This window comes from Lynx rufus, unplaced genomic scaffold, assembly GCF_022079265.1.
Source record: "Lynx rufus isolate CCGP_SWC_20201006 ecotype Redwood Valley unplaced genomic scaffold, mLynRuf1.p SCAF_4, whole genome shotgun sequence".
Taxonomy (NCBI): domain Eukaryota; kingdom Metazoa; phylum Chordata; class Mammalia; order Carnivora; family Felidae; genus Lynx; species Lynx rufus.
This window is the reverse complement of record NW_025814856.1, coordinates 107,538,788-107,553,565: the sequence shown is the minus strand read 5'-3', so window position 1 is coordinate 107,553,565 and position 14,778 is coordinate 107,538,788. Positions and strand designations below refer to the sequence as shown.

The window sequence follows — 14,778 nt, the reverse complement described above, 5'->3', positions numbered from 1 at the left end:
CTACTTTTTTTTTTCCTGTGGACTTAGTTTTGTTATAGGAAAAAGGAATATTAAACATAGAATTAAACTGTCTTGGCTGTTGGAGATGAAAATATGAGAAGGTTAGCCTAGCTAAATATTTCTCCCAGGAAGTAAGGGGTAGACTGAATGTGTTTCAGTTTATCAGGATAACCCCATGAGGTAAATATAAGTAATTCATCTTGATTTCCTTCTTGTCTCATGAATAACAAAACTTGGAAGAGAATGAAAAAGGAGATTGTAATTTCTAAGTTTGCCAGTGTTTACCTGCTCTGTGCTTGTGTTAGTAATGATATAAATGTCTGTCATATATCACTGTGCTAGGTACTATTCCAAACTTGTGTATATTAAATTCTTATCCTGACAACACCCCTTTAAGATAGGTGGTTTAGTATCACGCCCATTTTATAGGTGAGGAGACAGAGACACAGAGGCTAAATAGTGTATCTAAGGTCACAGAGCTGAAAAATGGCAGAGCCCTTTTCTACCCCAGTTTTTGTGTTAATGGCTCTATTTTAAATTGCTTGTGAATTTCATTTCTATCACGAATAAATGTATCCTCTTTCTCCCCACAGGCTGTATGTTTGAAAAGGGCCCCAGGCAGTTTTATGATGACACCTGTGTTGTCCCAGAGAAATTTGATGGTAGGTTTTTCATTGTGCTTCAAGTTTGAATTTTTCTAAGAGGGAGTGGAGAGTTCACCCTCAATTCTCCTGAAAGAAGGTGACATCTCTACTTAAAGATTTCTATGCACATCATTTGTGATGTATTCAACTCTTGCTAAACTTTACCTTTTATAAATTCTGTCTTCCTTTCCTTATTCGGAAGCTTTTTGCTTTTGTCCTAGGAGAGATCTCATTTTGAGAGTTATAACCAGAGTATCATTCTTGCTGAGCTTTGTGTCCAGTAAGAGGGGTCTTTCCATTGCCCTGCTGAGCACATGCAGCTTGTTGTTGGAGATTTATTGAAAGCTGATCCCATAATTAACAAAGCAGAACAGAAAGCATGCTACTGTGGATACGCAGATGACTAATGCAGTCTTCTTCCTTTTATTGTTCATGAAAAGATGCATTATGGAGCACAGGAACAACATAGCTGCCCATTTAGTTAGTGATTGTTAGTCCTTTTTGTTCTCCCCCCACCCCCCCTCGGGAAGATGTTCATTCCTAATGTGCCATTATTTTGTAATTGCTTAAAATGGAGTCAGGAAAGCATTACCTTTTTAATATCACTCTCGATTGCAGTGAACAGGTTCCAGATTTTAGAAAAGAGTGTCAAGTTAAATAGAATTTCTTCTTTCTCAACAAAGGTGGCAGAAGTCAGCATCTACGTGGACGCTTGGGTAAAAAGTGAACAGTTCATTGGTTTAGTGGTTCTTCGGAGTGGGCTCCATATTTCCTGCTTTGATTGTTTAACAGGAAATGAGCAGGGACCCTCTGATTAGCTGATTGCACAAACTTTGGGGATCATGGCTGTAATGACTTGGTAGCGCTCATAAGTTTTTAATCGTTGTTATTTAAACAGCAAAGTGCATGCTCAGATTGCTTCTACATCTCTAATTAGTTGCTTGAAGACTACTCTGTTCCTGAGGTTTTTGCTACTCTGTTCCTTCGCAGAAGGAATGATAATTTTGGGAAGATCTTTTTCCTTAATCTTGCTTTAAATTGCTAAATTCATTGAAGGTCACAGGGTTAAGCTCCAGCAGGGGTCACTTTTTTGGCCTTATTCTAAATAGATACTGGTTTTAAGCTTCGAAGTTCAGCAGTGTGATAGGTGTGGAGTGTCACAATTCTTAAAATACAACCTTTTTTCTTCAGACAGAGCATAACGCCTTTACTTTTTGGAATGACCTTCATCAGGTTTTTTTCTTTTCTTTCTTTCTTTCTTCTTTCTTTCTTTCTTTCTTTCTTTCTTTCTTTCTTTCTTTCTTTCCTTCCTTCATTCTTAGTGAGCTTAACATTTTAAAAAATCTTGATTATCAGCATGGGCATATAAGGAAGAAAAAATAGCTCAAAACTATCAATAGGATTATGAAATAATCTAAGAAGCCTAAATCACATGAAAGTCTATCTTGATTATTCATTCCCTTTGACTTTTAAATATCCTCAATTTTGTACTAAGAAAGGCTTTTTTGGAAAATAATATTTATTACTTTTTTTTTTGTAAGGAATAGAGAGCAAAAGAGTAGAAAAACAAAGGGTTATTTTTTTTCATCGGCAAGGCCAGTACAGTCAGTCACATTTATAGGCAGAAACAACCTAGAGATTATAAAATTTGACAGGGTTTCACTCTGTATAATTGCTCAGTTACCCCCATGAAAAAATTTGTGAGTCTCAGAAGGAAAAACTGAGATAAATAAAACTGTCATTGAAATCAATATGAAGAGACACTTCTGTATTATCTAGCTTAGACCAAAATGACATAATGATTTTTAGCAGCTATTGACTGAATAATTTTATTTTGGTTATGGTTTTTAAAGTGTTGCTCTTTTTGTGATTATTTTAAGAGGTGTGTTGCTGTCTACTAACCAAAGGAAAGTTTTAAGAAGCTTCTGACTTCACCTGCTTTATAATTCACACTAACTGTGAATAGATTAGCTTCAGTATATTCTGTCTGAATTGCTTCTATCGTGGAGAAGAGAAAGTTGTGCATTAACAATGATATGTCCGTAGGGCCCTAGACATCCGTTCCCCAGTGTGACCAGTTCCACATATTTTAGGGGTAGGTGCCTGGAGGTAGATGTAAATAATCAGGAGTTATGACTGAATTTTTTGTTTGTTTGTTTGGTTGGTTGGTAAAAGCAAGATAACTGACCAGATTTATGCCAGAAGAATTGTGGTACTAACATCCATAGTGCTGTAATGTACTTAATAGGTTTTTACACTATGTATAAATAACAAATAAATGCAACACAAACCAACCTTTCTTGATTAAAAATAGAGATTTCCAGAAAGCTCCAGTGCGTATGTTTTCAGATTGCACTTTTAGAAAAAGACTAGTAAGCTAAACTCACATGAGTGAAATGCAAGCAAGAGATGAAGAAAAACAAAGAAATTTTTATTTGGTGCCAGCTAAGAAAGTGGTAGTGCCCGTATGAAGGTGTGGAAAAGGATGGTATGATGATAATCCAATATGCTCTGATTTCCCTATGAGATTTTCCTAATTTATATAATGTACAGATTACTTAACCCAGCGTTTAAGATGCCATTAAATTTGCTTTGAAATATTTGCATTAGAATTTGCAATAGTTTGTAATGTGCAGGTCAATGAGATATTACACATTATAGTTTGCAGAATTTAATTTGTACAAATAAAGTGCCCAGAGCTTAAAATTGATCACTCCCTCTTCAGTGTTGCTTAGAGCAGTGAATAATGTCATTAGCAATAAAAGCAAAAAGAAGTGTGATTAGACGGTATGGTTTTTAAATAAATGAATGAAAACAAAAGGATGGTTATACAAAAATGTTATAAGTAAATGACATCCGTGGATTTATTCTGCACCTGTGTGCCTTTATTTTGACCCTTACATGTTATATATAGTTGTTTGTGAGTTTGTACAGATTCTCGCTTTACTTCAAATCCTTTAATTGTTTTAAAGCCCTGTTTAGCAGTAACATTACATTTCACAGACACCCATAAAGTGGTTGTGTTTTAATCATTTTAACGATTGACTTAATGTAAATTTTATATAAATGTCATAATATTGCTAATCGAAACTTAAAACCTTTTTAATTTAGGAGACATCAAACAGGAGCCAGGCATGTATCGGGAAGGCCCCACGTACCAGCGGCGGGGGTCACTTCAGCTCTGGCAGTTTTTGGTAGCTCTTCTGGATGACCCTTCAAATTCTCATTTCATAGCGTGGACCGGGCGAGGCATGGAATTTAAACTGATTGAGCCCGAAGAGGTGGGTTTAACAGATTTTTGTTTGGAAAACCAGATATGTTATAATATTGAAGAAACATATATTCGATCAGTGTGCCAAAAACGTTTTTGTTTGTTTGTTTGTTTTTACTTTTAAAACTTTAGGAAAACCTTCTAAATTAGAAGGTGGGCAAAGGAAAAAAATGTATCCATTTAAACTAAGAAATGAATGTGTTGCACACTTTTTCCAGTTGAATACCATCCTGTGGAATTGAAAATAGAAAACTAGCCAGAGCATCGTTGGCATAAGACTTGATTCAAGAATGCAGTGCTTGGGAAGGTCTCTAAGAGAGCATCTACATTGGGGATGTTTGATGATTTTTGAGGAGGAGAGGGTGTATCTGAAGTTCAACTACTTTTGCACATGAAGGGATTGTTTTTGAGTATTAGCATTTGTTATTTGGATAATCTTAATTTTGTCAAGGGGTCAGAGAGGGACATTGAGAAACCAAAGTCATGTGCCAGAGGGAGCAGGGGAGAAATTGCCGTGGGGGGGGTAAAGGCCCACAAGAGCTGCAGTAGGAAGTTCTCACTCCTTCAGAGATGCGGGCCTAGTAGGGACATTGCTTCTCTTTGATTTTTGGTGGTACCTTTTCTAGGCAGCCAGACTGTGTACACCCCATGAGAAAGTAGGGATTAAGTACAAAGTGTCACCGTAATACCTAAGAAATTGCCAAAGTGAGAGAATTCTAGAGAGATAATATGGATAAATGGAACACACTTTCAACTACCTGTTCACCTTTCTTACTGTCGCCCCCGTGCACAGACAAATGGAATGTTTTCCGGAAAAACGTCTCAATTCAAGTTTTATTCTCCCCAGGTCTAGTTTCAGACTTAAAGCTACTATAATTATTATGGCATAACCCTCCAATTGCATTTTGGACCTCTATAGAAAGGTGACTTTTGTATGAAATGCTTGTGTCTTATTAAAGGTGCTTTCTCTGCTACTTTTGAAGTTGACTTTGGTTTACATTAGCCAAGAAAGCAATGGAAGACTTTCAGTTAACATGCCTATGACTGATCATTTTGGCTGTAGGGTTTAAACACCTCAGAAAGATTGAAGAATTTCGTAAGATATCCAGCTATTTTTGAACCCAAGTGATTAGTTTCTCATAGACCAAATATCTACAACCTAGGATAAGGGGCCTATACATCTTAAATTTTCTGTCCTTTGAAACCAGGTATTCATTTAAAATCAGATAACATGTCGTAGTTTGATATCCAGAAGATAAGTTACCTTTCTTATTTAAGAGATTATCTGATTCAACTATGTATTAAAATAAGTTTGAAATAACAGGAGCTGGTTAGCATAATTATAAATCTACTTCAGATTATAACTAGTGCTTGCTGGGTTAGCTTTGCATCTCCATTGCCCTACACCAAACACACATACAAATTTCAGAATTTGAAAATATCCATTGTCTAGTATGGGCTAAATGTTTGGGTGTTTGAATTTCCGTAGTGTGTTTCAAGCTTACTTTGGCTTTCAAACGAAATTCATTTTTATGTAGATGTACTTAAATGATGTAAGCTAAAGAACCGTAAAAATGTGAAGCACTAACAAATTGAGACTAGAAACACTTAATGTAAAGTAACTTGAAAACCCTTTAACGTGATGGAAATGTGTGCTGTTCACCTCATCGAACATGTTAATAATAATCACTGAAGAGTTGGTTCATCGGAGAACTGAGTACGTGCGATAGGAATTTATTTATCGAACAGTTATTTATTTATTTATCGAACAGTTATTTCCTTCTACCTGTGACTAAAATATAGTACTGTTAACTGTGGGCACCCCGTGGTAGAGTAGATCTCTAGAACTTGTTCATCTTGCATAACTCATCTGCGTCTCATAGGCATATTGGTATGTGGCACTTCTCTTGATGAATGTGACACTGAGTCAGTTAAAACATCTCTAAGAATCGGGACACCTGGGTCGCTCAGTCGGTTAAGCATCTGACTTTGGCTCAGGTCACGATCTCATGGTTTGTGGGTCTGCATGGAGCCTGCTTCAGATTCTGTCTACTTCTCTCTCTGCCTTTCTTCTGCTCATGCCCTGTCTCTCTCTGTCTCTCAAAAATGAATAAACATCACAAAATTTTAAGAAAACATCTCTAAGAATAAATTTTACTGTTTTAAAGTACCTACTAATACCCACTTATGCTGAGAATTACCAGGCATCCTCAAAATCAGACTCTGCTTATGGTATCAAAAAAATCATCTTTCTCTCCCTAGAGACTTCCACTGTGTTGTCTTAAAGTTGGTTGCAGGTTTTTTACTTTCTAGGGACATCCTGGTGAGTTTCTTCATGAGAAGCATTTGTAAATGAAAAACTATTCAGAGGTTGTTGTTTAAGGAAATATTAATACTTTATTTTCACATAGTTACAAACAGAGAGAGTCAAACAATAAGACACTTAAATACAGAGAACAAACTGAGGGTTGATGGGAGGGTGTGGGAGAGGGGAAAGTGGGGGATGGGCACTGAGGAGGGCACTTGTTGGGATGAGCACTGGGTGTTGTATGTAAGTGATGAATCATGGGAATCTACCCCCAAAACCAAGAGCACACTGTATACACTGTATGTTAGCCAACTTGACAATAAATTATATTTAAAAAAGAAAAAAAATATATATATATATATATTTAAAAAAAAAGAAAAAAGTAGTTTTCATGTCCTTTTCAGGTTTGCATGCTGTTCACTTGCCAAATCTCTTAAAGATTTGCTGATGTTCATTATTCGGTTTTTAAAAGGCAGTTTATTTAGAAAGCATTGCTTTCATTTCTTACTGCCACCCTCCCATTTCACTACTGCTTAGAACACTTGCATTAAAATAAAGTTGATCTTTGGAAAATTAAGATGTACCTGCTGTGATGACCACTTGGATATGTCATCATGTCCCTGTTGCATCACATTTCTCTGCTCTTAAAAAAGTAGAGGGATGCATGTGGCTAAATTACATCGTATGTTTATTCAGGGAATACAAATTAAGGAGGTAGAAGATAGCAAGGATCAGTATTTTTAAAAGGAAGGAAAAAAAAAAAAAACCAAACCCTGAGGAAAGCCTATTGCTAATAAAATGGAGAAAGACATTATGATCTCTCTGAAAAGCATGCTATTTTAGTGTATGGGACCCAGCAACAACTTGGAATTTCATAGAAATGAAGGAAAACACTAACTCTATTAGCTAATTCTCTCTTGGGGTCGCCTAGGTATGCATGACAGCTGCAGTATCTGCTCAGACTAATAAAATATGGAAATTAACGAGAACGTGGTTGTAGCTGGGGTAGAAAAAGCAGGCTACGCTCTTCAGTATAATGCGTCAGCCAGCCCAAGGCGGTGGTGACGCGGGGGAGGCATATACATTGAAGAAGGGGCTTTTCTTGAAAACCTCTCCTCTGCCACATAAGTTGCTTCTCCAAAGCCACATTATAAAAAGTTCTGAGATTTTTCACTAAACAACAAAGTGGACATTCTGCTTTAGAGATTTTTGTTTGTGGACTTGTGTACATGGTGACCTTTTCCACTTCCTTCTTATTTTTAGTATGCAATTACTGTTGTCTAAGTGAATGCCTAATTTGCCAGTTTAGTATTGGTTACAGTTTTATTCTGATGCTGCTTCAGGCAATAAAAATTATTTGCAGTTCAGATTATGAATTTGTATAGTGTTTCCTCTGCTGCACATAAAATGCCACTTGTTCACTCTTTTATTTAGTATCAAACAGGGTATTTTTTCCTTTAGTTTATCACAACCTCGAAAAACACCTTTACAAAGAGATCACTAAGCTGTTCTTGATCTATGGGTTTTATCTGAAAAACTAAGAGGGAAAAAACAGGCCATATATCTCAGAATGGGAAACTTGCCTCATCTTGGTGAATTGCAGCCTGTTCGTTCCCATTGTAAACACATCCCCTTATTTCCATTTAATTTTGTATCCAAAACAATAGTGACAAAGAATTCTATTGTGAAGTTTCAGAATGATCTCTGCGCTGCACGCCTGGTTTAAAAGCAAACCAGGACACAGGAAAATTCAGATCATGATTTTGCCTCTTTACTTAGGTCTTTAATTTGGTTGTGTTTTGGAAGGTTTGGAAGTAATTGATTAATTCACTAGTGTTTTATGAAATATCTTGATAAGGCAGTACTTAACACTACAATGTCATTCTGTTTTGGTGGCAGGTGGCCCGGCGTTGGGGCATTCAGAAAAACAGGCCAGCTATGAACTATGATAAACTAAGCCGTTCGCTTCGCTATTATTATGAGAAAGGAATCATGCAAAAGGTGAGCACTAAAACAGCATTAAAATTCATTGAAATGTTGCACATTAATCTGCATGTCGTACTTTAAAAGCCACATATCATTGCATTGCTGAAGCAAGGTTTTCACTCATTTTAACATATGCTTAGCTCTTGGTTTTGGTATTACAAGCCTTTCTATTTATAAATTCCTGGGCATTAGAGACCGGTGTAATAATATCATATAGAAACTAGTAGGCTTTCTGGCAGTCCCAGCTTTACCGTATTTGGTAAAAAATGTTGTTTCAGTACTAATATTCACGTATACCTTCCCAGAAGTTTTCGGTAGTCCACTACATTCCCCACAATCATATAATTTGGAAATGCTTTTGTTTATAGTTTCCAATACAAACTGAATGCTTACTTTTTCCCTCCTTGTTCTTATCCTTAAGAAACATTCAGAGAATTTCTTGTCCTGAAAAATCTTCTCTTCTTGTCTGAGATCTTGCCTGGTTTCAGCATGTGACAGCTTAGAATCCTAAACCATTTATTAAAAATAAGTATTGATACTATTTCATTGGTGAATGAAGTTAAATATATTTTATTTCATTTCAAGTGAGCTTCTCTTAGTATTTGAAAGTGGCTTTAAAAAAAAAGAGTAAGATAAAACAAGCGAAGTGCATGCAGAAGAGATTGTAAAATTTTTGAAGAAGGGAATGAACTGATGAATAAAGATAAAACATTGAATACTTGTGATTATTACGTCTTTCAGCCTTGCATGTGTATTCATTCCAGTTGTGTAGACTGTGAACCAAGTTTATGATTTATCCTTTGTGAACATTACTGTCTTATTATGCGTCCTTTGTTCATTTGGGTGACACAAACATAGGTATATATTCTGCACTGTGGCATATTTTTTATACCACTATATTTACGCCAAGAAAACTCAACCATTTGCTACATGTAACATACTGGAACAGAGGGAACAGCATCACTGAGTTTTTAGACCAAAGGGAATTGGTGCTCTGGAGTTCACCAGCTCAGAAGTTAGAGTGCCCAAGATCCTTGAAAGATAAGGCTGAATCCATTTCTCATTTCCTATTTCCCCGAATCTCGCCTTCAAGATATATAACCTATTACTACCTGCTCCCCTGTGTTCTCCATCTCAACCGTAGGGTCTTTTTTTATTCCTCCCTTCCTCTCACCTGCCCTTCCCACCTGCAGCGAGACCCTTTCATTTTCCTCACCAAGTCCCTAGTCCCAGCACGTCACGTGGGCTGGTGCAGCAGGTGCTCCCCAGTCCTGGGTAGTGGTGCACAGCGAAAGAGAGAATGCAGTCGGGTTTACATGCTGACTTCTCAGCGGGTCACCTTTTTGAACAGGTTCTTCTGCTAAATGGTGGTGTTTTTACTTCCTGAAGTTGTTCTGATGATTAAATGAAATAAGGTACCCGAGACGGTTGCGTGGTACCTGGCACAATAGAAGTCTTCAGCGAAAGGTAGCTCTGAATACCACTCACACCCTGAAACCAGTGGGAGCTGAGACACATTTGGCTTCTGTGTCTTGACCATTAAGTCTCTTATTAAAGAGAGCATTCACAGAGAGTTAAAAGGAGAAGGTCTCTAGTTACACCTCAGCTTTTAGACATAGTGTTTGACAGGGTATCTCCAGGATGTCATGCCAGGTCTTAATTATTCTCAAGGGTGTTCAAACGTGATTCTTATTACTAATATCACCATTCCATGTGCCTGTTTATTTATCCGATGATCACACACACCGTGTGTTTACCTCTTATTTTAATAGATTGATAAGACAAGATACTATCAAATAATCAAATTATGGCATAGGTACTAAAATACAGATTAAAATAATGTTGCTCCTCACATTTTTCCCTGTTGGGATGTAATTGCCAAAAGAAATTGTTTGCAACTGTTTATCAGCTAGTAGAGGGTAGCAAAATTCTGTCGTTTCTATGACATACCTTTTGGGGTGTTGCCGTGCAATGTGAGAAAGCATAGGGTGTTTAATGGTGAAATATGCAAAATTGAGGTCTCCTTGTAGCCAGCACATAAATGAAGGCTGTTTACAGTTTTTACAGACATGTTTACTCTTTTTCCCCATATGTGTTCAGTGATTCTCTTTGCTGCTATTTGATACGCCTGTGACCCCCTCATTACTTCACCGATATGGTCCCCTCTTTATAGAGTGCCTTGCCCTCTGATTTTTACCTAACGTCTGTATCAGTCTAATGGTTAAGTAAATTTTAACAGAGTCACTCAGGAAAATTATGCTGTCCTTAAAAAAAAAGTGTGATATAGAATTTTATATTTCAGGGTGTAGTGGAAAAATGTTTATATGACCACACTTGTTTAGAAACTTAAAATTCTGATACTCTGGTTTCTTTTCAGATCATATAAACTTAAAATTATGTATGTATGTGGTGTATGTCAAGGAAAATAAAATGGAAAGTTTAGAAAATAAAAGTAATCAAATGGATCTAAACATATAAAAAATCCTGATTATTTCAGTAGTTGTGAAAGAAGGGTGGGGTATGGCTTTTAGACTGTACATACATGTGTTCACTTCTATTTCAAAACAGAAATGCCTAGACAAATATGTGGAAAAATTTGAACAGTGGTTATTTCTTGATGATATAATGATAAATCATTATTTCTTTTGGTTTAATGTATAGTTTTTAGTTTTCCTCTAGTTTCTCTGTGTTACTTCTACGATTTTAAAAATTAACACATAATTTAAATGTGTAGTCTTTCAAAGCACAGTTCAAAAGATACTTCCTTACTTAACTCTAATTCATCTCCTATAAAATTCATGTTCTGTATATCTCAGCTTTGCAGTTTGGGTATACTTAATGTGCAGCATTTTCTACATTGTAATTGTATTACTACTAATAAAAGACATTATTTCCCTTGGTAGTTATCAGCCTTTGTTCTAAACTCTGTGGCATCTAACATAGTCCGATAAATATAGTGGTAGCTCCAAAAATGTTTTTCATAAGAAAAATAGCAGGAAGCAATGAGTCAAGTCAGTCTCCTTAAGAGGTTTTATAATCTTGATTGCATGTTGTACATTTTAATTCCCCATGGTGATTTATCAAATCATTTCTAATTATAACCAATAGCAACAGGTTGGATAAAAAAGCTACCAGTAGCCTAAAGCAAATACCTCTTTTTCTGAAGCTCCAAGCAAAACAAAGAAGGTTATTGAATGCTTTGAGGTATGCAGGCCATTTATTTATTTATTTTCCTCAAGATGCTTTGAATAAAGAAAAAAAAAAAGAACACAAGGATTTCATATCTTAGCTTTGTTTCTGATATTGCCTGTTTATATATTTATGGCAATTCCACCTTTATGAACTTAGTTTCTTTCTTATAAGGGCCTAAAATAATTTATGTCAGCTCCTCTGTTTGCTATACAATGTACTAGAAACTTCCATCTTGATTTTATAAGAGGCTTTCCATAGGAGCCATTCCCACCTCTATTTCACAAAAGAAAGGGGAAACTGAGAGCAGATTAAGAAACATGTCCAAATTTATAAAAACGAGGTGTTACTTTCATACCTAAGAATATTCTGATTATTTGGATTCTCTAAATTGGTTCCTTTTACAAGCTAAAAAAATCCAGGACAAAAAAATGTTCTAAATCTTGAGTCCAGAACACTAGCGCTCTTTGGTAGTTGATTCGCTTTCTCCAAACATACAGATAGTTTCTAAACCATGAACTTACTCTTCTCCTGCATCACAAAGCAAATAGCAGTGCCTTTTTGATACATAGGAACCCAGAGGTACTGAGTAATTCTCACCTTTCTAAAACTACTAATCTCTGCACACATACAAAAAGGTACTGTCAATGTCAATGCAAAGAACTGTATTCATGCACACACCCCCTCCGCCCTCTATCCCACAACCCACTCCTGGTTTTTTTAGAACCTCAGTTTTGTCTGTTAATGGAGGTGGGGGTACATATGTGTTTCACTTCATTATTGTTTATAATTTCCTAGAGAAACATTATTCTTCAAAATTTAAGTTTGGTACATGTCATTCCCTACAAATTATGCTACTTCTCCTTTATTTCAGGCAGCTGTCACATTTCTTTTTCTCATTTCCTCCCTATGCATTGTATATTTTAAATTCCTTTCACTTTTTTACACCTCTTACTTCAATTTGACACTTTACACACATCCTTAACTTCTGTCTAATGCAACTTGCCTTCATTTTTAAAAGTGATGTACCCAGGATAATGCTGTCCTCTTGATCCATCTTTCATTTAAATAAGGCTATGCATCTTTTTCTTTTACATCAGAATACACAAGTGCCAAAAAAAGAAAAAAAAAGAAGAAAAGAAAAAGAAAAAAGAACCAGTTCACTGTGAATCAGCAAGTCACTAGTCTAGTCTTATTAGGAACACAACACATTTTTCTTTTAAGGTTTAGAAGTTTAGTTTTTCTACGATTTCAGAAAATGTAATATTAAGAGGGAGACACTACACCTTAAAGATCCAGTCATTTTATAAAGATATTACCATTTAAAACAAAGGAAAAAAATTTCGATGGGAGATGCCTGCGTGAAATCATTGATTTCCACCCCTCCCCCAAATAACAATGTAAGCTTCCTTTTATTTAAAACAAGCAAAGTGCTAAGCTTTCTAGCTGTGCCTGGAATGAATGTAATTATTACTCAGAGTCAATCATTACTCAAGGTCGCATTTCCCTCTTTTGGACTGTAATTTATTCTACAAAGTAAGGACCTTCTTTTTTTTTTTTTTTTTTTTTTTTTTGGTTATGCACCCTTTCTGGTATATTAAACCAAGTTTTTATTCTTTTGTTTCCTTGCTCTTTCCTATTTGGGGGATGGTAGAGATCGCAGTTCTTTTGAGGTCCATTGACATACAGCGTTACATCAGTTTCAGGGGTAAAACAGAATGATTCACTACTCGTATATATCATGACATGATCGCCACACTAAGTTCAGTTAACATCCTGCACCGTACATAAGGCTGGGTTTTTCTCTTCCGTGTTTTCATCAGGTGGCTGGAGAGAGATATGTCTACAAATTTGTGTGTGATCCAGAAGCCCTGTTCTCCATGGCCTTTCCAGATAATCAGCGCCCACTGCTGAAGACAGACATGGAACGTCACATCAATGAAGAGGACACGGTGCCTCTGTCTCACTTTGACGAGGGCATGGCCTACATGCCGGAAGGGGGCTGCTGCAACCCCCATCCCTACAATGAAGGCTACGTGTATTAACACAAGTGACAGTGAAGCAGGGCCTGCTCAAGCGTTTCCTCTTTTTGCAGGATGCAGAGAATCTCTGAGTGCTCTTCGATTTTTGATTTTTGTTGTTTGTATTTTATTTTTAAATAATAATACACAAAAAGGGGCTTTCCTGTTGCATTATTCTATGGTCTGCCATGGACTGTGCACTTTATTTGAGGGTGGGTGGGAGTAATCTAAACATTTATTCTGTGTAACAGGAAGATAATGGGTGAATGGGTGGGGGAATACGGGGATTACTTTTTACTTAGGCTTGGGATGGGGTCCTACAGGTTTTAAGTATGATGAAGCTATATCATGTTTATTTGATTTCATAACAACATAAGAAAACGTTCATTTTCTCTGGGTATCTATGGTACAGTTAATTCACATTGTGTAAATATCCACTTGGAGACCATTTGCCTTGGGCATTTTCCCCTCTCATTTCTGAGTCTCTGCAAGATGTACAAAAACAAAAACAAACAAACAAACAAAAAAAACAAAAAAAAACAAAAAACAAAAAACAAAAAAAACCCTACTGTAAATGGCAGTTTAATTGTTAGAGATGACTGGTTTTGCACCTGTTGTAAAAAGGTATTTAGAGATTGCATTTGCTGTTTTTGTTTTGTTTTGCTCTATATATGACTCACAGAGGATAACCATAAAATGGGTAATTCTCTCTGAAGTTGAGTGATCACCATGACGGTAAATGAGGGGCACAATTTTGGACTCTGGCTCCAAACTGAGTCATAGGCCAGTAGCATTACATGTATCTGGTGCCACCTTGCTGTTTAGATACAAATCATACTGTCGTTTAAATATTTTGAAGCCCGTTTCAGTTAAATAATGATATGTCATGGTCCTTTGAGATCTTCATTTAAATGTTAAATCCAGGATCACAATGAAGCAAAAAATATCTATCTCACTTCCTTCAGTACATAAAAAGACATTATTTAATCGATAAGAATTAACTGTACTAAATCACATATTATGCTGTTCTAGATACAGCAAGCACTCCTTAAGAAAAATATCCAATACACTAAATAGGTACTATAGTAATTTTTAGACATGGTACCCGTTGATATGCATTTAAACCTTTTACTGCTGTGTTATGTTGATAACATATATAAATATTAGATAATGCTAATGCTTCTGCTGCTGTCTTTTCTGTAATATTCTCTTTCATGCTGAATTTACTATGACCATTTATAAGCAATGCAGTTAACTACAGATAGCATTTCAGGACAAAATAGATGACTCAAACCATTTATTGCTTAAAAAATAGCTTATGCCATGCTATGCTATAAGCAGCTTTTATGCACATTGACA

At 36.1% G+C, this 14,778-nt stretch overlaps 1 protein-coding gene across 4 annotated transcripts in view; it reads left to right on the top strand.

The window, feature by feature from the left end:
* Nucleotides 1-13,667, top strand: part of ETV1 (ETS variant transcription factor 1) — an 88,540-nt gene extending 74,873 nt beyond the window's left edge. For all 4 annotated transcript variants that reach the window (XM_047096145.1, XM_047096147.1, XM_047096148.1 and 1 more), the window contains 4 exons: nt 592-662; nt 3,756-3,925; nt 8,123-8,224; nt 13,222-13,667. In XM_047096145.1, coding sequence (XP_046952101.1) covers nt 592-662; nt 3,756-3,925; nt 8,123-8,224; nt 13,222-13,443 — 565 coding nt within the window. In that variant the 3' untranslated portion in view covers nt 13,444-13,667. The remainder of the gene's footprint in view (nt 1-591; nt 663-3,755; nt 3,926-8,122; nt 8,225-13,221) is intronic.
* Nucleotides 13,668-14,778: the final 1,111 nt, after the last annotated feature.